Genomic DNA, 27,453 nt, shown 5'->3' on the forward strand with positions numbered 1-27,453 from the left:
AAACAAAAAACTAATAACATCTGTCAACATTGAAGTTGCTGTTTAGTGGATAGGTGAGTGCACTGGATCTTGTGTATTGTATAAATTGGCCCCGAGCAAAACCCCATTTATTATTGGGAGTCTAGCCAACTCCTTTGTTTTGCACCATTCCCGGTCACTGGTGCCTCATGATACCGATGCTTGGGCTACCCCGCCTGGCTCTTAGGTGGCATTCGTGCCCCATGGTCTCTGGCACCTTCCCTACAAAAAGCGCTCTCCTGGCGGGTTGCAAAGTCGATCAAAACCCCGTGCCAAGTTGTCTGGGAACCACACAGCTCACCTGATGCTGAAAACAGTTCCATTCGCGACTTAAGTACCGCTGAGGTGACCGGGGATCTACAAAGTCCTCATGCCGGATTTAGTTCCATAACGATCGCGGCTAAGTACTGCTGAGGACAATTTGTGAGTTTCTTCATACGAACAGCCACCAGGGAGCTGGTGTTCGGTTTCATTTGAGTGAAGGAAAAGTGCCAAACCAGGGGCACCCAGGGAAAGCTGCTAATGGCTGCTGACCGGCCCCTGTTCAATGATACTGATGCTTGGGCTACCCGATCAGCAAATTGCCGCAAAACCCAATTTTCTTCTCACGGAACACCAATTCGGAAACGCTGCTCTAGACAAATCTTCAGAAAAGGCTAACAGTGTTTGTAATTTGATATCCTGTCAATCAGATTTTTCAAAAATTAGGAATATTTAAGGATGCCAGAATATTAGATATTGATCATCGTATGCATCTGTGCTGATAGTTTTATGCAGGCTAGGAATTTGCAATGTTGTTCAAGATCACATTTACTTACAAGAAAATAACGTGTTAGGGTAAATTTGTCACATTTTTAAGTTTCCCCTTTGTATACTTGTGTAAATAGGCACATGTAAGCAGACATACCATGTATCTGAATATAATTTTATTTTGATACGTAGGCTGTATGCCTTAAAAGATTTCAGTGATACATAAGAAAAGTGTGGTAGCACATATGTTTTGTACATAAACCAAACCACTGAATGTATTACAGTAAGGCAGACATTTTTCCTTTAATAGTATTATTTTGAAAATGTACTTTATCTAAGAGGCAAAAAAAAATACCCCACAGATTTTTGGAGTCAAAAGTCTCAAATCTGTTATGCAAAATAAATTGGAGGAATTTGCAATAATTCTTATATCTGGCTATGTGCAGCAACGTAACAGCATTCGTTTACAAAAAGATAACTAATGGACAGATTAAAAAATTAAACAGACATTATTCAAGGTAGTAATATTAACGGACTTAAATCATGGAGGGGAAGCTGTAAATAATTGTGCTTCGATCTGGAATAGACCATGCACATCACTGGAGAAACTTGGTCTACAACTAATGGTTGTTGCCAACACATGACCTTGTGTACGACATATTGTTGACATTCAGAGTTTGCTAGAATCTTCTTCATACCTACGTTCTGCTAGGACAGTGATGGCTAACCGTGCTTGTAGAGCATCATGGAAAGCCCAACATTAGCCATCAGTGTGCTGAAGAACTTAAATCGCAGCAATTAGCACATTCTAGGAGTTATTCGTTACATGCATTTTTACAGGATCAATACATATGAAAATAGCTATCTTGTACAGGTAATAGAAAATTACAGCATTTTCAGGCACACTTCTCTAACTGTAAAATTAGTAATCAACCATCTAAAGCAATAGTGCATTTATAATCTTATTATAGGAGTAAACAGATACTGGTACAAGTAACATGGCTGATAACTAAATCAGAGTTTTCAGGAGATTTTCATGTTTGTGAAACAAACACTCATTCAGCGCTTGCAAGACTAGAAATAACAGCTATTAAACATATGATCGAAATGCGGTAGTCTACCTATAGAAAAAAAGAGTAATAGTAGCACATACATATATTTAGAGCTGACTTGGAATAGGCCCTGAAGTTTTATATAATGCAACTGTTAACATGCAGTATAAAAAGAAAAAATATTGGTCTTGTAAGATATCCTAGATGGCTGCTGAATAAAATATGTCCAAGCTCAGTAGAGATTCTGCTTTCAGGCAAAATGTGACGATATCCTTTAAACCTCAGGAACACTGTGGTCCATCAAGTTCTTAATAACATTTGAAGCCATTCTAATGGAGAAGAAATGAATATTCAGTTAAGACAACTTCAATACCGGCTACATATATACTATACAACAGACCGTGAATGTGACAGCTACAACAATAAAAATGGAAAAAGAAAAACATGAGATGAATAGCTAGCACATATATTCAGTGAAAAACAAAAATAGTGTATAAAATTGTCATTTTATTTGTAGAAGATATTTAAAAATGTACAGCATCTGATTTTAGGAGGAGCAGTTTAGATTACTCTCGCTCTCTCAAAATAAATATATACTCTCTAGATCTATATCGGAGCAGAACCACACACTACCATAAAAAGCAGGATATTTGCCCATTTTAACTTACTTTTATGCATTTGTAATAAACATATTGAAGTTCTGGAAAAGGTAGCCACAAAAAACAAAAACATAAGGCAAGTATAAAATCTATATGGTAAGAAGGCGGCAAGTTAAATGTATATGCCTGGCTAAAAGAGACGAGGGGGCAAGGGAGAGAGACGAGGGGGCAAGGGAGAGAGACGAGGGGGCAAGGGAGAGAGACGAGGGGGCAAGGGAGAGAGACGAGGGGGCAAGGGAGAGAGACGAGGGGGCAAGGGAGAGAGACGAGGGGGCAAGGGAGAGAGACGAGGGGGCAAGGGAGAGAGACGAGGGGGCAAGGGAGAGAGACGAGGGGGCAAGGGAGAGAGACTAGGGGGCAAGGGAGAGAGACAAGGGGGCAAGGTAGAGAGACTAGGGGGCAAGGGAGAGAGACTAGGGGGCAAGGGAGAGAGACTAGGGGGCAAGGGAGAGAGACAGGGGGGGAAGGTATAGACGAGGACATTCCAACAGGGCAATCATTTTCCATTACAGTCCATTTCCTGTGGTGAAGACGATATGTATCTGTAAAACCCATTTAAAGTTATGTAACTAAATGTCCATTACGCACCTTTTTACCATATGCTCATAGATATAGGATGGCATTACGGTGAGCGTCACTACATTCAAAGATGTTCCAAGTATGTCAGCAATCTGGGAATCCTGTGAAACAGTTTTTATTTTTAAAAAAAGTATGCCATATTTTGGCAAATCTGCCACACACAAGAAAAAAAAAATCTTTATAGAAAACAAATTTCACCATCTGGAATAAACTTACAAAAACCTCATCACCAGGGCTCCATACTTGAAATAAACAAATATCAAAATAAACATATTGGAATAAAAATACCACTCACAGACTCTAAATTTGCATATATGAAATTATGTACTGAATGTGTTGAGAAAGACTTCCTATGTAAAATAAAGTGTTGGTAAAATGTTATTTGTTCCAAGTTGCTAAACTTGTGTGTAAAAACAGTCTAGTACTTTTTGATCCTATATTATTTAGTACACGTTCAGTAAGAAACACACTTTTTAAAACACAAGTTGCGTATTTGAAGGGAAAAAAATAATAATAAATGTTTTCTAAATGTATGTATTTAAGCAAGGAGCCATGCCTAAGACGATAATCTGATAGTCACAGAAACAGGCAAATAAAGAGTTGGTGTTTAATATCTGTGGACAATTTGACCTAATTTGCCTGGTATAACTTCTGGGGTTGAGCTGGAAATTCAATACCCAGGAAAGTGAGATTGTCGTTGCCCCACTGAAAAGCATACTCCGCTTTTAATTTAGCAAGCAATGCGGCATCCAGATGGAGGTGCATTGCTTTTGTTTTATAGTTACGTTTAATTTGTAATACGAGCAGACGCTGTACGTCTAGAATAGCGTTAAAGCGTGGCAGGGACACGGCAGAGTCTGTGAAGGTCAGCATGCTGTCATCGGCAAACATTGTAAATTTGTATTCAGTGTCTCCTAATTTAAGTCCTTGTATATGGGGATCGGCACATAGGAGATTAGCCAAGGGCTCTAAAGCTAAAATGTTCAACAGGGGGGGATAAGGGACAATTCTGCTGTGTCCCATTTGTAATGAGGAACTCAGAGGACAAGAACCGACTGTTGGCTACCTTGGCCGACGGGTTTGAATATAAAGCCGACACTAAAGCCATAAATTTCTCAAAGACAGCTGTGAGGAAGCTGTACGTAATTATTTTAATAAGAATCAACTATCTGCATATCATAGTGCATAAGAGTGCAACACATTCCATTTCATAGGAAGCTCATAAGACTACCAACGTGAGAAAGTGTTCTATAATGTAAAACAGTCTTTACTCATCATGAAATATTGCTTTTTTTCGTAATGCAAAATTCTCTTAGATTGCATGCTACACTCTCTAAATTGTAACATGTTAACGGTTTCAGAGGTTCAGTAGGAATTGGTTAAGAAAATAAAAATACCTTTAGCCCAATCACATTCTGGCCATTGATTTCACACAGGTTATGTTCTGTGAGGAGACCATTTCTTGCTGCAGAGCTATCCTTAACGATTGATGTTATTTTTCCATTCTTGAAAATGAAGCCAACATGTCCTGCACTGCCTTTGTGCATGGTTATGGTGCGTTCAAAAGGCCTTGAATAAGGTGAAAGAGGTCATCCAGAGAACAAAGTGGAAAATATACTTTTATTTTATATAAAATTAATTATTCTACTCGGATTTCTAAAGTAAACACAATAATCCATGTATATATGATAGCGAGGGCCCACAGGGATAATTTACACATTAAGAAATTCAGACAATTCAGCTTCCAGCATGTATAATTGAAACCATTTCAAACAGATAAATGCACTAATGAAACCTACATATTATGAATATTATGAATTATGCTACATCAGAGTTGTTGTAAAAGTTTATTTATAAAAGATTCCACATATCCCGCAGAAATGTACACAATGTGGCACCATTACAGGTTCAGTGATTTGAAGTAATCATAATGCCTGGAGTACATATGTGCAATGTTTCGCTAATAAACGCTAGGCAATAATGCAAACCTTGGCAAAACGGTTTGCTCCATTATTGGGAAATGGGCCCAGGGTACACCCAGCATCATAACCACTATCCAGGCTGTAGAATGTTACAATGCTTGTAGTAATCCTTTAAAAGTCTAAAGTAGTGGTCTTAAAGTCAATTTTTCTGGGAGCCCGTGCAGTTGTCATCTCTCTTGGGGGCTGCCAATCTGTACACCCGATGAACACACATACGCACAACTCTATACTCCTATTCATTCATTTCATTCAGACGCACACAAAACCTTACTCTTACACACACAGCTACACATATCCCTGCAGCATTTGTATCATGGCAGAGATCTCAATGGAGGTGGTTTACCTGCACTGCATGAGTCAGCCAACTTAATCACTAAAGCTCCAGCAACCCCAAACCAAAGAAATAAGTGTGTGATCAATGCCCTGATATGGACAAGGCCACCAACAAAGAGGACATAATGAAGTATGTCTTGGGCTTAGACATACTTCTCTATTATGGGATAGCTTGACCTGCATTAAACTATTTAGGAAGGCTGGTGCTTAGAGACTACTGGTTTAAAAGAAGTGTAGCATGTATTATACATGTTTACAAGTAGCACAACAAAGCTGGGAAAGATTTCCTTCAACATGCTAAGCCCAATTAAATGTAGAAACAGGAAACCAAGCTGTTTCCTGTACCTGGTTTCTATTATTCAATAATATATTCAGTAAAATTTGGAGTTCACCAACTCACAGATCATTTATTTGAAAAGTTTGTAATAGTTGAGTGTTTAATCAACGTTTAGCAATGTACTGTGAAACAAACACACTCCTCTTTCGTACCTAGGAAATCCTGGTTTTCATCAGTTATCGCTAAATGAAGAATATACATACAAAATAATACCTGTCTCGAACCACCATAGAAATTTTTTCTCCAGCAGCCTGCTTCAGAAATTTATGGGATTTGTCAGAACTCCAACCAGCACAGTTTTCACCATTTATTTGCAAAACCTGATCGCCAAATTTCAGGCCAACCAAGGATGATGGAGAGTTGGCTTGTACAAGTTGTACAAAAATACCCTAAATGGATTCAAAAATAATAAATAAAATAAAAAAACTGGTAATATATTAAGCATTAAAGTTAAGCCATTTAAAAATCGGAAATGTTTGTTTATTTATAGATTTGTATTCTGACACACACAAAAGAAACATACTAAAAACAAAAAACAAATAAGTGAGTAAGGCAATCAGGGGTTAACGTTAATCTTGACTGACACGTCCATGACTTTACACAACTTTAAATCGTGAACATTTGAATGTGGTACACAAGTGCCACATAATTAACATCTTAAAAAAAGAAGTGAATTCTAAATTGGTCTCAAACATTTGCGCACCATAAAATATATGATGGAATCAAGCCTTATATAAATGCCAAAAGCAAATTATTACAGTGGTTCTGGTGTCTAGAGCCTATCCCTGCAAGCTGAGCAGTTTGAACGTTCCCTTACGGAGAAACAACGTGCTTAAATTGGTACCCAAGTCCAACTCTAGTGGCTGTCACCCAGGGGGGCGGGAGGGAATAATCTAAATTATTAGTATAAGATGTGTTTGTGCTCCTAACACTTTGGTGTTAGTTTAAACAAAATGTTAACACAAGTTATAGGTGATTTTAAATGTTTTGTTTAAAGGATCACTAAAGTGTCAGGAAAACAAACTCGTTTTCCTGACACTAGGTCATCCTTGGGGGACCCTCACCCTCAGGGTCCCCCTCCCGCTGGGCTGAATGGGTTAAAACCACTTCAGCAGCTTAGCTTAATCCAGCGCCGTTTCTCTGAAATTGCTATGTTTACATGTGAAGGGTTAAAACCTGAGGGATCTGGCACCCAGACCACTTCATTGAGCTAAAGTGGTATGGGTGACTATAGTGTCCCTTTAATGGTGCAACTTCTGAAAAAAAATGACAATTCCCCTTTAGTTTTCTGCATAAAACGTTTTGACAGAACATTACATATGGGCATAAGTCTCAATATGACACTTTAAACATGCAAGACAACTTGTAATGCAGAGACGCCTTAATGAGGACACAGACATAAAATATGTTGATTACTTGTCTTACACTATGCAAATAGACTACATTATAAAATGTACTAAAAATGATCCTTATAGTGCAGAACTTTTAGAATGTCATAATGGAGAAAATTGCTAGGTATCCTAGTGTTATGCATCCATGCAGTTGTCAAACACAATGAAAGAAGACGAAAGGTACGTATAAAAAGCTACACTCTGATTGAACCCAAGTCTTAATTACCTCATTACAAACATTTTGGGCAGTTGTATATCTTAACCACAAGGTATTTTAGTGGCGGCTATGAAATAGACCTTTCCTACAATATGAATTATATCACAGTAAGTAAAGTGTAGCCTGGTGTCTGTGTTGGTAAATATTTCTGGGTATTGCAATAGAAGATCAAGACATTATGATGGTAAGTGTCCTGCATGACTAATCTCTAACCTGTAAAGATTGGAGTGCACATCCAGCAGTCAGGATTTGTGTGTGATTAAAAACGTATTGCCCAGTCTATTATTTTTGATTGCTTACATTATCGACTGACTTAAGGCGAAGCCCAATCTTCCCATCCTGGTCTTTGCACAATATTAGTTCACGAACTCCCTGTCTTATTTCTGCTCTGCGAATTCCAACATCACATCCACTCACAGGAGCCACCATGTTATTATAGGTTGAGGGTCTTGCAACTTGTTGCTAAGAGAGGAAAAAATAAATACGTACATTAAAAAAAAAACAAAAAAAAAAAAAAACCTGATTGTCAACAATATTGAAGAATGTTCTAGTGTGATACTAAACACAAAGTCCTTAATTTGCCAGGTGATCATTATAAAAAAAATATCATGAAAACAAAAACTTTTTTTTTTTTTTAAATCCAGATGCGCACACAACTCCTATCCCACAGACACACATCAGTACTCATTTTCAAACTGAACCCATGCTCTAGTACTCACACCCTGTCTAGGGCATGATGTCCTGTTACAAAGAAATTAGAGCTGACATGATATAAAAACAACTGAAATAGAACATATAAACAAGGAGGAAGCAAGCACATTAATTTTGAAAACGCCACAATTTTATCATCATTCTGACAAAGCATCAAATAGTGATCTGCATTTATGCTGTATTACTTTTTGCCCAAACAATATTTGTTAAGAAAGTAGACCAGCAAATCACATTCATAACTAGACAGATTACATTTTTCACTTTCATTTGAAAGTTTTATTTTACCTTTCTTATAGTACACAGTGAGATTAATAAAAAAAAAAAAATGAATAAAAAAAAAAAGACATACCCCAGCAGAGGGAACCAGTGCCATATTTTTGTGTATTTCATCTTCAGTCAGATTTATTCCCATGTACTGAGCAAGCTCTGGATACAATTTAGGATACAATCCTGTTCAAGGGAAAAATAATGCTCATCTTAAGAAATACATTAAAATAAAAATAGGAAATACATTTGTTAAATATTTTTAGAATGACATTTAGTTTCTCTAGCAGATTAAGAGTTACATTTTTCAAAAAAATAAAAAAAGGTGCTCAAGAAAGAGTCTTGCTCTGAGAAATGTGAGTACGTTACTTTATTTATTTTACTCCACATTTACAAATATTTATTTCACCATTGGAGTATTCTTTTTGTATCTATTCCTACAGATGTTCTATATACTGCACTCCATTTGAGCCATCTGGGACGCCTATACCAACTTATATCCTTAGACGGGAATTGTTCCATCCATGCGCTGAGCTCTGATATAGCTCAATTAAATGTGAGTGTAATCACACATCACGTACTTACTGTATTGCACTATTATTGTTTCTTCTGTTTTACTTTAAGTCCAATACTTGTATAATTTCAAAAGACCTGTGTACGTATTAAGTTTTGTACATAATCTTTGGGCACGGTTACTTTCCTTTTCTTCTTGATACTCTACTATCCACAAGGTCTGGGAATCCTTGCACTAGTTACTGCAGCCCAGTTGCACCCTCTACTATACTGTAGTTATCGCCTATTACCTTTTCTTTTTACTGTCACGTAACAGCCAATGAAAGGCAGACAAGTCCAGAAAATGAAGGAGCATATGTGGCAGTATTTGTAAGAAGCAATTCTGGACAAAGATCCAAGGTGAAGTAGTCACCAAGGAAGCCAGCTATTTTTTGTAAACAGGTTTGCTTAAAGAATCACTAAAGTCACCAAACTCTGAAAAATAGCAATGCTTAAATTGCAGGATTAAGGCCACGTTTAGTGGCGGTAATACTGTACATGACAGTGAACATTATTTTAAAAGGATGGCCTGGAAATTTTTATATGAAATATCCTTTAATCTAGACCTAAAACTAGTGCAATTTGAAAAAAATTAAATGGCATGGCCATTACTTCTGTGACGGCATGTCAAACATATCTTTTCCTGATAAAACAATGAAACAAAATACCTCCTGGTTGAGGTGCAGATGCAGAGGCTTCTGACAAAATAGCTGGATTAGCATGGTTTGATGAAAAAGCTGTCTGCGCCTGAAATAAAATGCATAAACATTAGGTCAGCAAAAAACAAGTGTTGTGCTATAGTACAAGACACAATCTTCTTAAAAGGAACACTATGGCAATACAAACATGTATTCCTAATGTTATAGTCTTCTGCTAACTATTTAGGTGTTTGGGCATTACTACTGGGTCCCCCATGGTAATTTACTGTAAATAAATAACTACACTGTAAAACTTACAAACAAAATCCAGCGCCAGATGAAACTGCTGGCAATCACCTCCTCCTGACGTCACAGAGAATAGAGAAGCCATAGAGAAGCCTGTGATTGGACCATTTCGCCTGCTTGAGCGCATGAACAGAATTAACATTAGGCAGCCCAGACTTCTGGGCTTCCAAAGTCACATGTGCCAGGGGTGCAACTAGCCCTTGTAACACAAGTGCCAAGATCTTTATTGCGGATTGTCAAGCTAAAACAGTGCACATATTGACTCCTTCCACCATAGCCACTACAAATCACTGAAGTGGTTGTAGTAATCCTTTAAGATTACTCAACACAAATTACATTCTGAAAGGGAAAACCCAAGAAGGCATGCAATGCAGTTAAACAGTAGTAAACAAGTAGTGAAAAAAAAATATTACATTTAGGAGGCATACCTTGTTTTTCTTAGTAATAAATGTACTTTTATTCAAACAAATTAAAGAAATTCAAATATCTTTTATTAAAAAAATAAAATAAAATAAATAGATGTGTATTATATTAGGTATTGCAGAGGCTTGTCGTCATCAGATCATATCCCACAAATGACTGTCCAGCAAGGACTGGGGTATTAAGTAGCCTTCCCTACAATTTAGTAAAGTGCAGATTTTAAAATAAATGATTCATGAAGCACTTTACTCAGATTTCAAATCCGCTTTGCCCTCTTCCAAATGATCACTCAAAGGGTTCACTTTGAGTTGACTGAGCTTGCCAGATAAACTGCAAGAGAAATAGATAATGGACTAAACTGATGAGAAGAAGTTAGAAAGCTAATTTTTTACTACTTTACCTACTGTCCAGATTGGAAGAATTACGAATGCTGCAAACTGTGACAGAACCTTTCACTCTTATGATTGTATTCTTTCACTAGGTGTTGATAGATTTGTATATACTGATCAGCCACAACATTAAAACCACTAACAGGTAAAGTGAAGAATATTGATTATATTGTTACAATGGAACCTGTAGGGGTGGGATATATTAGGCAGCAAGTGAACAGTCCATTTCATGTGTTCGAAGCAGGAAACATTGACAATCAGAAAAACCTGAGTGACTTTAACATGGGTTAAGTAGTGATGGCTAATTGACTGGGTCAGAGCATCTCCAAAACTGCAAGTCTTGTGGTGTGTTCCCAGCATGCAATGGCTAGGTGGTGCAAGGAAGAACAACCAGTGAACCAGCATAAGGGTCACCCCAATTGATGCAGATGGGAATCAAATGCTAGCCCCTCTGGTTTTTGATCACACGGAAGAGCTACTGTAGCTCAAATTGATGAAAAATGTAACCCTGGCCATGATATAAAGGAATCAGAGCACACAGTGGAATTTAGTTTGCTTCATCTGGGGCTGTGTACTGCAGACCGGTACCCATGAGGACCCCCGTCCCCCACCTTGTCCACCGCCAAAAGCGCCTTCAATGGCAGCAGGAGAGTCAAATCTGGGCCAAAGAGCAACGGAAGAGGATTGAATGGACTGATGAATCCGGTTTTCATTTAGCCGGGTGTGTGTGCGCTGGGGAAGAAATGGCAGCAGGATGCACTATGGGGCGAAAGCAGGTCAGCGGAGGCAGTACGATGCTCTGGGCAGTTTTTTTTGCTGGTAAACCTTGGGTTGCGACATTCATGTGGATGTTACTTTAACACGTACCACCTACCTAGAGACTGTTGCAGACCATGTAAACCCTTCATGACAATGCTGCTCCTTGATGGCAGTGGCCTCTTTCAGCAGGATAATGCACCCTGCCACACTGCAAAAAATATTCAGGAATGGTTTGAGGAACATGACAGAGTTCAAGGTGTTGCCTTGGCCTCCATATTCCCCAGATCTCAATCCAATTGAGCATCTGTGGGATGTGCTTGGACAATAAATGCAATCCATGGCCCCACCTCGCAACTTGCAGTACTTAAAAGAATCTGTTGCCAATGTCTTGGTGCCAGATACCACAGAACCCATTCAGAAGTAATGTGGAGTCCATGTCTCGAAGCACAAGAGCTGTTTTGGAAGCATGAGGGGGACCTACATTACAGTAGGCATGTGGTTTTAATGTTGTAGCTGATCAGTGTACATGTCTAACAAAAGAACATAATTACCTTAGTGAAATCAAATTCCTGTTGAACAAACATGATAAAATATTGATGGAACTGATGGCAATGAGGCTGCAAACATTTTTCTTCTGCATACCTAGCTACTGGAATCATTAAGGTTCATCAATCTATTAACCTAGCATGAACTGCATTAGCTGTATTCATTACGTCAAGATTATTTTGAAATTAATGTTTTGCTAAATCTACCAGGTTTTTAAAATTGTCGAATTGAGAAAAATGATCAATAAATAAACCTCAAATTGCTGATCAATGACAAATGCTCAGGAGATAAAATGATACGCAAGATGCTGGCTTTATTAAATATTGTCAAACTGGATCTCAAAACTGTCCTGGTTAGATTTCTCCATTTCCTACATTCTCCTACTTTCACATTACTGACACTGTTTAACTACCCGTGTCCGCATTTAACAATTTGAAGAAAATAAAAAAAACTTACCTGGAAATCAGTGCTGGATGAAGGTCCTGGCCTTGATCTCCCTACCCCATCGTATGTCAGCGGGAGGTGTAACACGGTCCAATCACAGGTTTTTCAGAGAGAAATCTGTGTTTGTACCGTTTCGCTGGATCACAGCCAGCAAGGGGAGGGAGAGCGCGAGTGGAAGGGCAAAAAGAAATGAAGGGAGAGCTGTATAAAGTGATGGGGGGGGGCAGGCAGAAGGCGACTACACCTGTCACTAGCGTGCTATGAGTGCTGACGACAAAAGTAAAAACATGCACAGATCTGACACTAGGAAGCCCAGTTCAAAGTTCCCGACACCCTAAGTTACTCGTGACAGGTGTGTAACTAGTCCCTAGCACACAAACATCAATATCTTTGTATGTGTAACATTTCAAGCTAGGCAACTTGCAAAAGCTGCATACCTGCTTCCTTGGCAAGCTCCCCTCCCCAGCACAGAGAAGCCTTTGTGCTGTACCACACATGAGGGAGGGGGGTTACAGCTCATTGAGAAGGATGGAAAGTCTGTAGCAGCACATTATGCCTGCTACTTCCGTTCGTTCTGTGGAACTAACAGATGCAGAAGAAAACCTACCTGGCTGCCTGATAGAAATCTCTTTTATAAGAGGTAAAAAAAAATAATGACAGACTCCAGACACATAAATCACTTCAGTAAGCTGAAATGCAGTGTTCCTTTAATCCCACATCTTTAACTTAAATGGACACTATAGGGATAAAGTAGTTTAATAAAGTAGTTTGGGTGTATAGATCATGCTCAAACAGTCTCAATGCTCACCTCTCTGCCATTTAGGAGTTAAATCACTTGTTTCTGTTTATACAGCCATAGCCATACCTCCTTTCACACAGTCTGCATTAAAAATGGTTTAACTTTCAATCAGATGTTAAAGGGATGCTGTCACTACTGATCCCTCTGCCTCCCCCTTCCCCACACTCCTCCTCCCCATGTAAATAAAGTGTTAAAAACCATTTACTTGTCTGATCCCAGCGCCAATGTCCCTCAGTGCTGGGTCGAAGCTCCGCCCCCTGCTCCGTCCCGCGACGTCTAATGCCACGCACATTAGACCTCCCCATAGGAAAGCATTGAATCAATACTTTCCTATTGGGAAAAATATGAAGCTGGAGGTCCTCAGGCAGAGCGGTGGATGTCCAGCGTTAGATAACAGACCAAAAGTCAATTTGGATTCCAGAAGCCATATACTGGCTGTCTGGTAGGCAGCCACTGAGGGCAGACTTAGTGCTGCAATGTAAACACTGCAATGTTTAACATTGCAGCACTAAGTACAAAAGGGACACTGCATCCAGACCACTTCAATTAGCTGAATTGGTCTGGGTGCCTACAGTGTTCCTTTAACCTGCTTTAAATGTTTTTATCTCCTGCTCTGTAAATTGAACGTTTGTAGGGTACAATAGGCTGTTAACAGAGCAGGATAAAATAAATTCTAAATTAAACAGAAGGTACAATAAAGGAAATAACTTACAGTGGTGATGGTGCGCAAAAAAAAAAAAATATATATATATATATATATAAATTCGTATTCACTATGGACCTCTTATAGAGAGTGAAAGTAACCCTGTGTACATAAAATGAGGTGTTTACAGAATGGAAATATAAATAATTGAAAAACAAACAGTGGTTGTGGTGAAACAAAGCACAATCTGTAGGTATACTTGCAAACTTGGAAATCACTCTGACACCTATTAAGGAGACAAAAACAGAAAAAGAGCTCCTAGTGCAGCATAGTAATTAACTTATAAATATATAGAATAAAGCAAACAGAGGTGCCTTTTAGGTGTTACACTCACAAGATTGGAGTGGTAAAAGCACCACTCGTTGCTATAGCACTCAGGGAGGATCAGCCCCTAGAGTGCGTGGGATCCGTGGAAAGGAAGCTTGCAATCCGGATCTCAGGTAAGTATACTTTATTAATTTAAATTTAAAAACAGCAAAACTTGTTGTGGAGGTAGTTAGTCCGCTCACCAGCCTCAGGAAACCGCAAAGAAAGTTCCATATACTCATGTAATGTAAAAAAAATCTTCCGGCTGCTATCCTGGCTGCTGTTGCTGACTGTCTCCAAATCACTTCCTGGTTCCGGGTCCGTAATGCATTTCGCCCCACCCACAGGGCTTTGTCAAACGGCTGATGCTTCCTCCCACTGTCCTGTGTCTTATATACACACCAGTCCATGTTACCCACCATTTTAAAATCAATACAACCTTTCTCATCAACATTTCAAAGTCCAAAATAAGTCTCTTATTAGTAGCACTGCTGATCCCAGTGCTAACTGATAGAAATGGGGTCTCAGATATTAAAAAGAGAAAAAAAATATATATATATATATAGGTTTTTTTTTTTTTTTTTTAAACTTGGAACAAAAATGGGTTATATTGCCTAAACCGAGTTTTTCACGTATTTCTGTGGGCAATAAGAAACTCTACAAAAACTTATTTTATTCAATTAGCATTATGAATTTAAGTAGATATATACATTTAAAATTCTAAATAAAAAAAGACAATTTCTTTTCTTAAAATGGCAGCACACATTCTCATAATACCACTAAAAATCCATCTAAAAACCGGATTAGGGAACAAAAAGGTTTAGGCAATATACCCCATTTTATCAAGTTTTAAGTATTTTCAAAAGTAGTTGTTTCTTTTTCTTTTTTTTTTTCTAAACAAATGAGCTGCCATGAAATAAGTTTCAAAGTGGTAAATACCCCCATTTATGTAGGGGTGTATATGTTTTTTGTTCCCTAATCCGGTTTTTAGATGGATTTTTAGTGGTATTATGAGAATGTGTGCTGCCATTTTAAGAAAAGAAATTGTCTTTTTTTATTTAGAATTTTAAATGTATATATCTACTTAAATTCATAATGCTAATTGAATAAAATACGTTTTTGTAGAGTTTCTTATTGCCCACAGAAATATGTGAAAAACTCTGTTTAGGCAATATAACCCATTTTTGTTCCAAGTTTAAAAAACAAAAAAACAAAAACAAAAAAAAAAACCTATATATATATATTTTTTTCTCTTTTTAATATCTGAGACCCCATTTCTATCAGTTAGCACTGGGATCAGCAGTGCTACTAATAAGTGGGAGGAAGCATCAGCCGTTTGACAAAGCCCTGTGGGTGGGGCGAAATGCATTACGGACCCGGAACCAGGAAGTGATTTGGAGACAGTCAGCAACAGCAGCCAGGATAGCAGCCGGAAGATTTTTTTTACATTACATGAGTATATGGAACTTTCTTTGCGGTTTCCTGAGGCTGGTGAGCGGACTAACTACCTCCACAACAAGTTTTGCTGTTTTTAAATTTAAATTAATAAAGTATACTTACCTGAGATCCGGATTGCAAGCTTCCTTTCCACGGATCCCACGCACTCTAGGGGCTGATCCTCCCTGAGTGCTATAGCAACGAGTGGTGCTTTTACCACTCCAATCTTGTGAGTGTAACACCTAAAAGGCACCTCTGTTTGCTTTATTCTATATATTTATAAGTTAATTACTATGCTGCCCTAGGAGCTCTTTTTCTGTTTTTGTCTCCTTAATAGGTGTCAGAGTGATTTCCAAGTTTGCAAGTATACCTACAGATTGTGCTTTGTTTCACCACAACCACTGTTTGTTTTTCAATTATTTATATTTCCATTCTGTAAACACCTCATTTTATGTACACAGGGTTACTTTCACTCTCTATAAGAGGCCCATAGTGAATACGAATTTATATATATATATATATATATTTTTTTTTTTTTTTTTGCGCACCATCACCACTAAGTTATTTTATGTTCAAATCGTTTTACCAGGATTTGTTTTTGTTGGTTGCTGCATGTACTAAGATCCTTCTCTCATTTGCGCCATCCTATTTATAATCGTTTTTTCTTTTGACAATAAAGGAAATGTAAACATTAGATCTATCTTTACAGAAAATGTTTAGGAAGACTGCGCAAGTCACATGCAAGGAGGTGTGACTAGGGCTACTTAAAACATCTATTAAATGGAAGAGAATTGAGCAATGAGGCTGCAGTGGCATGATCTATACACCAAAATCACTCCTTTAAGTTAAAGTTGTTTTGGTGCCTATAGTGCCCCTTCATGCTTTCCAAACATGAGTAATTGGCCTAATAAACTAGAGAAATATCACCTTGCAATAAGTTCATCATTTATGTATTTCTAGTGGTATGTAATAAAATCAGTTCTGATAACTTAAACAAAACTGAAAAGGTATTATTCTAAATATGATCTCTTCATCTGGTTGCCAGAATCAAAGATATAACAACCAGCACGAATGAGTTTTTGTTTAAATATGACAATTTAAATAGAATCTTACTAAATAGCGATTTAAATCAAAATCCACCCTGGTACAGACAATTGAAGAAAGCATACCTGGATAACTTTGTCGACTTTGAGGTCTTCAAGTGATGGGTACAAAGACATTGTTGCAATGTTCCTAAATATAAAGAAGACATATTTGGTAAGAAAATTAATGTAGATTTAGTGGCTGTTATTGAGACATGGTATAATGAGAAAGATGACTGGGATAAAGCAATAACAGGATACTCCTTATATAGAAAAGACAGAGAAGCCAAAAAAAGGGGGGAGGGGTGGCCCTGTATGTGAAGGATAGCAAAAAAATCTAGCGAGGCGAACAAAGTCCGTTTGGGTTACATTCGAATTTGGAAATCACACAGTAACTCGTGTAGGTGTGATTTACAGACACCCTGGACAAATAGAAGAGTTAGATAATCTACTAGTTGAGTAGATAGCTAAAATTACAATGAAGGGCGAAGGTATTATCATGGGTGACTTTAATCCTCCAGATGTGAACTGGAAAACCAAAACAGCTGCTTGTGCCAAGAGCACACATATTCTAAACTCTACTGGGATTATCGCTAAAACAAGTCGTTGGGGAACCAACTCGTAAGGAGGCCATACTAGATTTTGTGTTAACAAAAGGAGATTTAGTATCAGAGATTACTGTAGGTGAAAGTTTAGGATCTAGTGATGACCAGTCAGTGTGGTTTTATATAACAACAGTGACTGAGTCACACCACACAACAGCAAAAGTTTTATATTTGAGAAAAACAGACTTTTTTTCTAAATTAGAATATTCGTAAAAGAGTCCTTGTCAGACTGGAGCAGTTTAAATGGAGTCCAGGAGAAATGGGATTATCTAAAAGTTGCACTGCTGAAAGCAACAGAAGATTCCATTAGGCTTGTCAGGAAGAGCAGAAAAATTAAGAAACCACTGTGGTACTCTACAGAAGTGGCCAAAATAGTAAAAAAAAAACAAAACAAAAAAAAAACACAAAAGTTAGCATTTAGTAATTATAAAAAAAACTCAGAGCGAGGAAGAAAGACAGATCTATAAGATTAGGCAGAAAGAGGCTAAGCAAGTTATAAGACCCTCCAAAGCACACACAGAAGACGGAATAGCACAGTCAGTAGAAAAGGGGGAAATAACATTGTGTAGATAAATAAATGAGAAAAGAAAAGTAAAACAAGGATTAGTTAGATTAAAATAAAAGAAGGAAGGTATGTAGAAGAGGATAAAGGTCTAGCTGACTGCCTCAATTAAAGGACCACTACAGTGCAAGGAAAACATACTTGTTTTCCTGGCACTATAGGGTCTCTAGGCCCCCCCACCCTCAGGGCCCCCCTCCCGCCGGGCTCTAGGGGGTGGAAGGGTTTAAATTTACCTCTTTTTCCAGCACCGGGCGGGGGACTCTCCTTCTCGTCATCAGCTGAATGTTCATGCGCGGCAGGAGCCGCGCGCGCATTCAGCCAGTCCATAGGAAAGTATTCTCAATGCTTTCCTATGAACGCTGGCGTCTTCACTGAAAATCACAGTGAGAAGCGCAGAAGCGGCTGTCAATGAGACAGCCACTAGAGGCTGGATTAACCCCAACGTAAAAAAAAAGCAGTTTTATAGAAGAAAGGGTTAATCCTAGCTGGACCTGGCACCCAGACCACTTCATTAAGCTGAAGTGGTCTGGGTGCCTATAGTGGTCCTTTAATATTTTTATTCAGTATTTACAGATGAAAAATGGAGAGGGACTTCAGTTAACCCCTTAAGTCCGGCGGACGTATATTTACGTCCTGTTAAAAGCGGCTCTAAACGCTGCAGGACGTAAATATACGCCCGCCGTTTTTTTTTTACTTACCCGGTCGCCGGCGGTCCCACGCCGGCGATCGCGGTTGGGGGGACTCCCAGGGAGCCCCCCCGCGGCAGATCTTCCTCCTCCGGTCCCTCCCGGTCATGTGAGAGTGAGGTCCTTGCGAGGACCTCACAATCACATGGCCGGGATAGCTGGCTCAGGCATTGCCAGCAGGGGGACCAACTGTAATGACAGTTAGTCCCCCTGCTGGCTGAAATCAAATTAAAATAAGTGTAAAAAAAAAAAAAAAAAAAAAAAAAAAAAAAAAATTATATATATATATATATATATATATATATATATATATATATATATATATATATATATATATATATATATATATATATATATATATATATATATATATATATATACACACACACATATATTAATTCTACACATATATTTATGTAATAATTTTACATAATTAGGTATCCTATGTAATTACAATTAGCGGGACCTGCCTGACAACCCATGCCGAAAGTATAGGGAATTTAATTTGCTAGCACTATATTTAACCCTATAACTTTCCAAGACACCATAAAACCTGTACATGGGGGGTACTGTTTTACTCGGGAGACTTCGCTGAACACAAATATTAGTGTTTCAAAACAGTAAAATGTATTACAACGATGATATCGCCAGTAAAAGTGACGGTTTTTGCATTTTTCACGCACAAACAGCACTTACACGGACGATATTACTGCTGCAATACTTTTTACTGTTTTGAAACACAAATATTTGTGTTCAGCGAAGTCTCCCGAGTACAACAGTACCCCTCATGTACAGGTTTTATGGTGTTTTCAAAAATTACAGCGTCAAATATAAGGCTTGTGTTTCATTTTTTTCACATTAAAATTCGCCAGATTGCTTACGTTGCCTTTATGACCCTATGGTAGCCCAAGAATGAAAATTACCCCTATGATGGCATACTATTTGCAATAGTAGACAACCCAAGGTATTGCAAATGGGGTATGTCCAGTCTTTTTTAGTAGCCACTTAGTCACAAACACTGGACAAAATTGGCGTTTTTTGCATTTTTCACACACAAACAAATACTAACGCTAACTTTGGCCAGTGTTTGTGACCAAATGGCTACTAAAAAAGACTGGACATACCCCATTTGCAATACCTTGGGTCGTCTACTATTGCAAATGGTATGCCATTATGGGTGTAAATTTATTTCCTGGGCTACTATACAGTCTCAAAGGCAACGTAACCAATCTGACGAATTTCAATTTCAAATGTAACACGCTATATTTGACCCTGTAACTTCCCAAAACACCATAAAACCTGTACATAGGGGGTACTGTTTTACACGTGAGACTTTGCTGAATACAAATATGTGTATTTTATTGCAGTAAAAGCAAACAGTATTATGACATTGACAGTTAAAATGTCATGTAGAACTAAAAAAAATAAAAAAAAAATCTTATTTTCTCCCATGTTTTTCATATTAAATTATGTTTCATAGCTAAATATTTGATATTAAATGAAAGCCCTGTTTCCCCTGAATAAAATGATATATAATAAGGGGGGGTGCATTTAATATGAAAGAGGTGAATTACGGTTTGACAGACATATAGCGCAAATGCCAGGTTTTGTTTACATTTTGTTTCGTTCACAACTTGTACATTTGGCTGCGGTGTTAAGGGGTTAAGAAAAAGGATAAATGGGTCATTTGTGAGTTTACAGAGGAAGAGGTTCTATTTCAACTGTCAAAAGTAAGGAAAATAAGTCGATCGGGCCTGATGCGATACACCCAAAGTTATTAAAGGATAACTATAGTGTCAGGAAGACAGCCACTAGAGGTTGGATTAACCCTGTAGTCAACAGAGTATATTCGAAGCAAGGTATTTGGACCCATTCTCTTCAATATTTTTATTTGTGATATTGCAAAAGGTCTTGATGGTAAGGTATGCCTATTTGCTGAGGATTCTAAAATTTGCAATAGGGTTGATGTTCCAGGAGGGATAAGCCAAATGGCAAATTATTTAGATAAATTAGAAAAATGGTCAGAGCTGTGGCAACTCACAATTAATGTGGATAAGTGCAAGATAATGCATCTTGGGTGTAAAAACCCAAGGGCAGAGTACAGAATATTTGATAACCTACTAACCTCAACATCTTATGAAAGGGATTTAGGAATAATTATTTCAGATGACAAAGGTAGGAAGACAATGTAATAGAGCAGAAGGAAATGGTTGTATAGGGACAGGCCTTAGCAGTAGAAAGAGAGAAGTGCTCATGCCATTGTACAGAACACTGGTGAGACATCACTTAGAGTATTGTACGCAGTACTGGAGACCGTATCTCCAGAAGGATATTGATACTTTAGAGTTCAGAGAAGGGCTACTAAACTGGTTCATGGATTGCAGGATAAAACTTACCAGGAAAGGATAAAAGATCTTAACATGTATAGCTTGGAGGAAAGACGAGACAGGGGGGATATGATCGAAACATTTAAAGGGACACTATAGTCACCAGAACAACTACAGCTTATTGGATTTGTTCTGGTGAGTATAATAATTACCTTCAGACTTTTTGCTGTAAACACTATCTTTTCAGAGAAAATGCAGTGTTTACATTACAGCCTAGTGATAACTTCACTGGCCACTCATCAGATGGCTGTTAGAGATCCTTCCTGGGTCATGGCTGCCTAGAATGCATCTAAACATTTAGTGTCTCCTCCCTCTGCAGGCAGACACTGAACTTTCCTCATAGAGATTCAATTCATCTCTATGAGGAGATGCTGATTGAACAGAGGTGTGTTTGAATCATGCTGGCTCTGCCCCTGATCTGCCTCTGTCAGTCTCAGCCAATCCTATGGGGATGCACTGTGATTGGATCAGGCTACCACTTCTGATGATGTCAGCAGACGGCTTGCTTTTCCGAGTCAAACAGCATGCAGAGTTACAGCTTCAGGCTTGAATACAGTAAGATTTTGCAATATTTATGGAGGCACGAGGGGCCCAGATGGTGGTGTTAACAGTATAGGGTCAGGAATACATCTTTGTGTACCTGACCCTATAATGATCCTTTAACCCCTTAAGGACCAAACTTCTGGAATAAAAGGGAATCATGACATGTCACACATGTCATGTGTCCTTAAGGGGTTAAACACATAAAGGGAATCAACACAGCAAAGGATGACACTATTTTTAAAAGTAGAAAAACTACAACAAGAGGACATGGTCGTACATTAGAGGGGCAAAAGGTTTAAAAATAATTTCATGAAGTATTACTTTACAGAGAGGATAGGGAATGCATGGAATAGCCTTCCAGCTGAAGTGGTAGAGGTTAACACAGTGAGGAAGTTTAAACATGCGTGGGATAGGCATAAGGCTATTCTAGACTTAAGAGAAGGCCAGGGACCAATTAAAAGTATTTCGAAAATTGGGCAGACTAGATGGGCCGAATGGTTCTTATCTGCCGTCACATTCTATTTTTCTAAATGATCCATGATATACACTGGACATATATTTGTTTGTACTCTTGCAGCACTCTGTCTGCTCTTTGATGCATTTAAACTAATCTGGTAAATTTTTAAATGAATGTTTAACGAATGTGAAACACTAGTTTCTTTTTTTTCTTCAAAAGAGAATATTACACAAGGCATTAGAGCACAAGGTTAAGCCATCCTCCTGACCACTCAGATGACAAGTCATATGATACAGATTAAGGAGTAGTTTAAATCAATTTCATCATAAATAGGCAGAACATTTCTTCACAACAAAGCTCTCTAGGGAATATAAATTCTCCTCTCCCCCTCCCCCCCCCCCCCAAAAAAAATACTCTTTTTTTCCCCTACTAAAAATATGTAGATGAGAAGCAAATAAAACATATTAATCTGTCCTACTGTAGAACTACATATTTGAAGGCACACTATAGTGTTAGGAATACAAACATGTATTCTTAACACTATAGTTCTGGCATAAGTGTTTAGGTTTCCAGCAAAAGTAGCAAAGTCCCCTGACTGTGACATCGCTGCTGGTGATCCTGTGGCCAGGTAGGGGTGAGATTACATACCTGAACCTGTCCCTCGTTGGTGCCGCCATCTTAATTGCGGTGCTCCTCTTCAGCTCCTGACGCTTCAGAGCCAGGAGCTGATGTCATTGCTATACTCTCTCTCATGCACAAGAATACAGCATTTAGGCCTATTGCAGATCCACAGGCCTCAATGTCTCTGTAGTTCTCTTGACTCAGTTGGAACTTCAGTGAAATTCCAACATTGTTATGAGTATTTCATTAAGACACTATCTTTATTAAATACTCATTTTTTTAATATGGAGGTGATAGTGCCGCTTTAACACTAACCAGAAACGGACTTTTATGAAAACACAATTTTGGGTTGAAGTAACCTTTTACGTTTCTGTGGTCTCTAAACACTGCTACCAGTTTAATGTCAAACAGTGGTTCAACACATCAGGTTACATGGAATCCCATAGATTATACCCCAATATTATCAGTTTCATCTAACCCGGGTGGGAATGACTGACTTAGTGCCAGAGTTACAACAGCTTCTGCAAGTACTTTTAAGTACAATACCATAGTTCTGCTTCATGTTAAGGACTCGCACCACTTCCTCTTGGAAGTAGATGACAGGGTAGGGGGATGGTTAGATCAGTTATATGTAAATGTTTTAATTTTCGATAACGCAATTAGCTAAGTTTAAAACAAGTAAACATTCTCACACTCAAAGTTCTGAGGCTGTACTTGCTAAAGAATCAAATCACAGCAACTACATGCATTGTAGTTATTGTGATGGAGAGCAAGAGAGCACCTGTACGAGGTCCATCCCACTCAGGTAGGGAGGGGATTGAAAACATTTATATATTGAAGTAAACAGATACCTTTGCTAGCATAATGTTGATATGAAATCTTATTGACTTCCGTTTACACTAAAGTTATGTGCATATTGACATTTAAAATTGAAAGAAGCCTTGTTGTGGGGGGCACCTGCCTAGATAAGGACAGGGAAGCTAAAACATTAACAATACAAGTTTGCATTCCTTTAAAAGGAACACTAAAGAGTTAGGAATACAAACATGTACTTCTATCGCTAAAGTGTTCCCTACCTATATGTGCCCCTCTCTTCAAAGACTTTGAAGGGAAACTGTTACCACTTACCTGCAGCTATCTCCTTACCGGTCTGCCAGTACTCCACAGCACTTTGTTGATTTGCCCTGCTTGGGAACACTTCCCTAAGCAGTGCAAACCTCCACCTCGATGATGCGGACACACTGGCTTTGTTGCCAGCATGTAGACATTTGAACGGCCCGATGTCACTCTATTCCTATATTTCCTAGCCACCCATAGTAACTACAACGCATGAGATATGGTTGCTATGGGTGGAGAGCAAAGGGACCTCCTGTGGTAGGTCTCTTCTGGTCTCCAGGTCTCTCAATTCCTCACTGATATAAAGATGGCAGAACCACCTATTTTTTAAATAGGATTTTCTGCCAATCTATACATTTGTTAGCACAAAGTATAGATAGAATTTTAAGTTCTTTTAAAAGAGCTAAAGTAACTATGGAAATTACAGGTTCTCTTTAAAAGATGAGTTTTACTTACCTCTACTCCCTCACAGTGCTGCTTCCCATGTCTGGCCCCACTTCTTTGCCTGAGATTATTGTGACCCACAATTCAATGAAGCGGTGTAACTGCGCAGACAACAGCGCGGTTACCCCGCTTCCTTAAATTGGGGAACTATGATCTCAGCCAAGAAAGTGGGGTCCACCACAGAAAGGCTGCGTGGGAAAAAAAGGTAAGTAAAAGATATGTTTTGGCTTTTTTTGTATCCCTGCAATGATGTAGAGCTCCTTTAACATTTAAGTGGAAGAGGGACGTGAGCAAAGCCCTGAACCCCCTCTATTCCTGTTCGACTAGCTCGTCTGTTAGTCCACGTATTGTACAGCGCTGCTGAGTTTGTTGGTGCTTTATAAATAATAATAAAAATAGAAGCAGTGCAAAGTTTGTGCAGAATGGGATTTGCTGCACCTGTGCTCCCACACTGACACCCCTCAAACCGGTCCTGCTCCCACACTGACACCCCTCAAACCGGCCCTGCTCCCACACTGACACCCCTCAAACCGGCCCTGCTCCCACACTGACACCCCTCAAACCGGCCCTGCTCCCACACTGACACCCCTCAAACCGGCCCTGCTCCCACACTGACACCCCTAAAACCGGCCCTGCCCCCACACTGACACCCCTCAAACCGGCCCTGCCCCCACACTGACACCCCTCAAACCGGCCCTGCCCCCACACTGACACCCCTCAAACCGGCCCTGCCCCCACACTGACACCCCTCAAACCGGCCCTGCCCCCACACTGACACCCCTCAAACCGGTCCTGCTCCCACACTGACACCCCTCAAACCGGTCCTGCTCCCACACTGACACCCCTCAAACCGGTCCTGCTCCCACACTGACACCCCTCAAACCGGTCCTGCTCCCACACTGACACCTCTCAAACCGGTCCTGCTCCCACACTGACACCCCTCAAACCGGTCCTGCTCCCACACTGACACCCCTCAAACCGGTCCTGCTCCCACACTGACACCCCTCAAACCGGTCCTGCTCCCACACTGACACCCCTCAAACCGGCCCTGCTCCCACACTGACACCCCTCAAACCGGCCCTGCTCCCACACTGACACCCCTCAAACCGGCCCTGCTCCCACACTGACACCCCTCAAACCGGCCCTGCCCCCACACTGACACCCCTCAAACCGGCCCTGCCCCCACACTGACCCCTCAAACCGGCCCTGCCCCCACACTGACACCCCTCAAACCGGCCCTGCCCCCACACTGACACCCCTCAAACCGGCCCTGCCCCCACACTGACACCCCTCAAACCGGCCCTGCCCCCACACTGACACCCCTCAAACCTGACCCCCCCCCTCAAACCGGTCCTGCTCCCACACTGACACCCCTCAAACCGGTCCTGCTCCCACACTGACACCCCTCAAACCGGTCCTGCTCCCACACTGACACCCCTCAAACCGGTCCTGCTCCCACACTGACACCTCTCAAACCGGTCCTGCTCCCACACTGACACCCCTCAAACCGGTCCTGCTCCCACACTGACACCCCTCAAACCGGTCCTGCTCCCACACTGACACCCCTCAAACCTGCCCTGCTCCCACACTGACACCCCTCAAACCTGCCCTGCTCCCACACTGACACCCCTCAAACCTGTCCTGCTCCCACACTGACACCCCTCAAACCTGTCCTGCTCCCACACTGACACCCCTCAAACCTGTCCTGCTCCCACACTGACACCCCTCAAACCTGTCCTGCTCCCACACTGACACCCCTCAAACCTGTCCTGCTCCCACACTGACACCCCTCAAACCTGTCCTGCTCCCACACTGACACCCCTCAAACCTGCCCTGCTCCCACACTGACACCCCTCAAACCTGCCCTGCTCCCACACTGACACCCCTCAAACCTGTCCTGCTCCCACACTGACACCCCTCAAACCTGTCCTGCTCCCACACTGACACCCCTCAAACCTGCCCTGCTCCCACACTGACACCCCTCAAACCTGCCCTGCTCCCACACTGACACCCCTCAAACCTGCCCTGCTCCCACACTGACACCCCTCAAACCTGCCCTGCTCCCACACTGACACCCCTCAAACCTGCCCTGCTCCCACACTGACACCCCTCAAACCGGCCCTGCTCCCACACTGACACCCCTCAAACCGGCCCTGCTCCCACACTGACACCCCTCAAACCGGCCCTGCTCCCACACTGACACCCCTCAAACCGGTCCTGCTCCCACACTGACACCCCTCAAACCTGTCCTGCTCCCACACCGACACCCCTCAAACCTGTCCTGCTCCCACACCGACACCCCTCAAACCTGCCCTGCTCCCACACCGACACCCCTCAAACCTGCCCTGCTCCCACACTGACACCCCTCAAACCTGCCCTGCTCCCACACCGACACCCCTCAAACCTGCCCTGCTCCCACACTGACACCTCTCAAACCTGCCCTGCAGGAAGGACTGGCAGACCCAGGGCTCTCTATAGCAGCCTCAGACCAGGAAGCAGAGACAGGAAGAAAACAACAGCCCCCTAATGGAGGAGCAGACACAGAGCTCACTGTGAGGGGGGGGGGGGCTGCACATTCACTCATTGCTTTACAGGAATAGGCCCTTTCCCCACGTCCTGTATGTTGCTAATCATACGGTGGGGTATTCGCTTAAAAAAACGCATATTTTAACACAGTCCCTAAAGTAAAAAATAAATTATAATAAAAAAAAACTTGTGTCACACGGACAATGCGAGCTCATTTACCTGTGAGCGGAAGGATAGAGAGAGAGAGAGTGAGTGAGTGAGGCGGCTCACGGGGCTCTTCTTACCTGTGAGCGGAGGAAGACCAGGAGCAACTCAAACCGAGAGCAGTTACCGTTAGCAGCAAGAACCTGAGCACTGCTGGGAAAGTAATTACGTCACACGTCGACGGCCAACCTTGGGAGGCAAGACAAAGACCAGAAAGGAGAAGGGGGGGAGAGGAGGAGGAGTCAGGGAGGAAGGGGGCCAAGATAGCTTGGTGACGTCAGTGGAACGCTCATGGGGGGGGCTCGTGACCGCTCCTTGAGACAGTGGTGATGTGAGGCGGCGGTCAGTGTGGGGCGGTCAGTGTGGGGTGGGGTGGGGTGGGGTGGGGTGGGGTGGGGTGGGGGAGACAGCGAGGAGCTGTGTGAGGCTGGATTTCACACATTGCTTCATAGAGCTGTGTTGCCATTCCTATCTGGGTTATGCAATACATTTGTGATTTCCAGTGAATTTAAGTTTTTGGCGATATGATTCTATTTCCCTAAATTCAGAATAGCACTATATTTTTAGTTTACCTGCTTTGTGTGAAAATTCCAAGATCTTACTAAGTTAGGGGGGAAGGTATGTTTTG

General features: G+C 40.7%; 1 protein-coding gene across 1 annotated transcript; it reads right to left on the bottom strand.

Moving 5' to 3' along the window:
- Nucleotides 1–922: 922 nt before the first annotated feature.
- SDCBP (syndecan binding protein) lies at nucleotides 923–27,050 on the bottom strand. The gene is made up of 9 exons (XM_063451371.1): nucleotides 26,906–27,050; nucleotides 16,762–16,825; nucleotides 9,514–9,592; nucleotides 8,379–8,479; nucleotides 7,619–7,780; nucleotides 5,924–6,099; nucleotides 4,456–4,627; nucleotides 3,068–3,159; nucleotides 923–2,149 (listed from the first exon to the last, which is right to left on the bottom strand). The coding sequence occupies exons 2-9, from the start codon at nucleotides 16,810–16,812 to the stop codon at nucleotides 2,095–2,097; spliced, it is 888 nt and encodes a 295-aa protein (XP_063307441.1). The 5' UTR covers nucleotides 16,813–16,825; nucleotides 26,906–27,050; the 3' UTR covers nucleotides 923–2,094.
- Between the last annotated feature and the right edge of the window lie 403 nt (nucleotides 27,051–27,453).

This window comes from Pelobates fuscus, chromosome 4 (genome assembly GCF_036172605.1).
Source record: "Pelobates fuscus isolate aPelFus1 chromosome 4, aPelFus1.pri, whole genome shotgun sequence".
Lineage (NCBI taxonomy): Eukaryota > Metazoa > Chordata > Amphibia > Anura > Pelobatidae > Pelobates > Pelobates fuscus.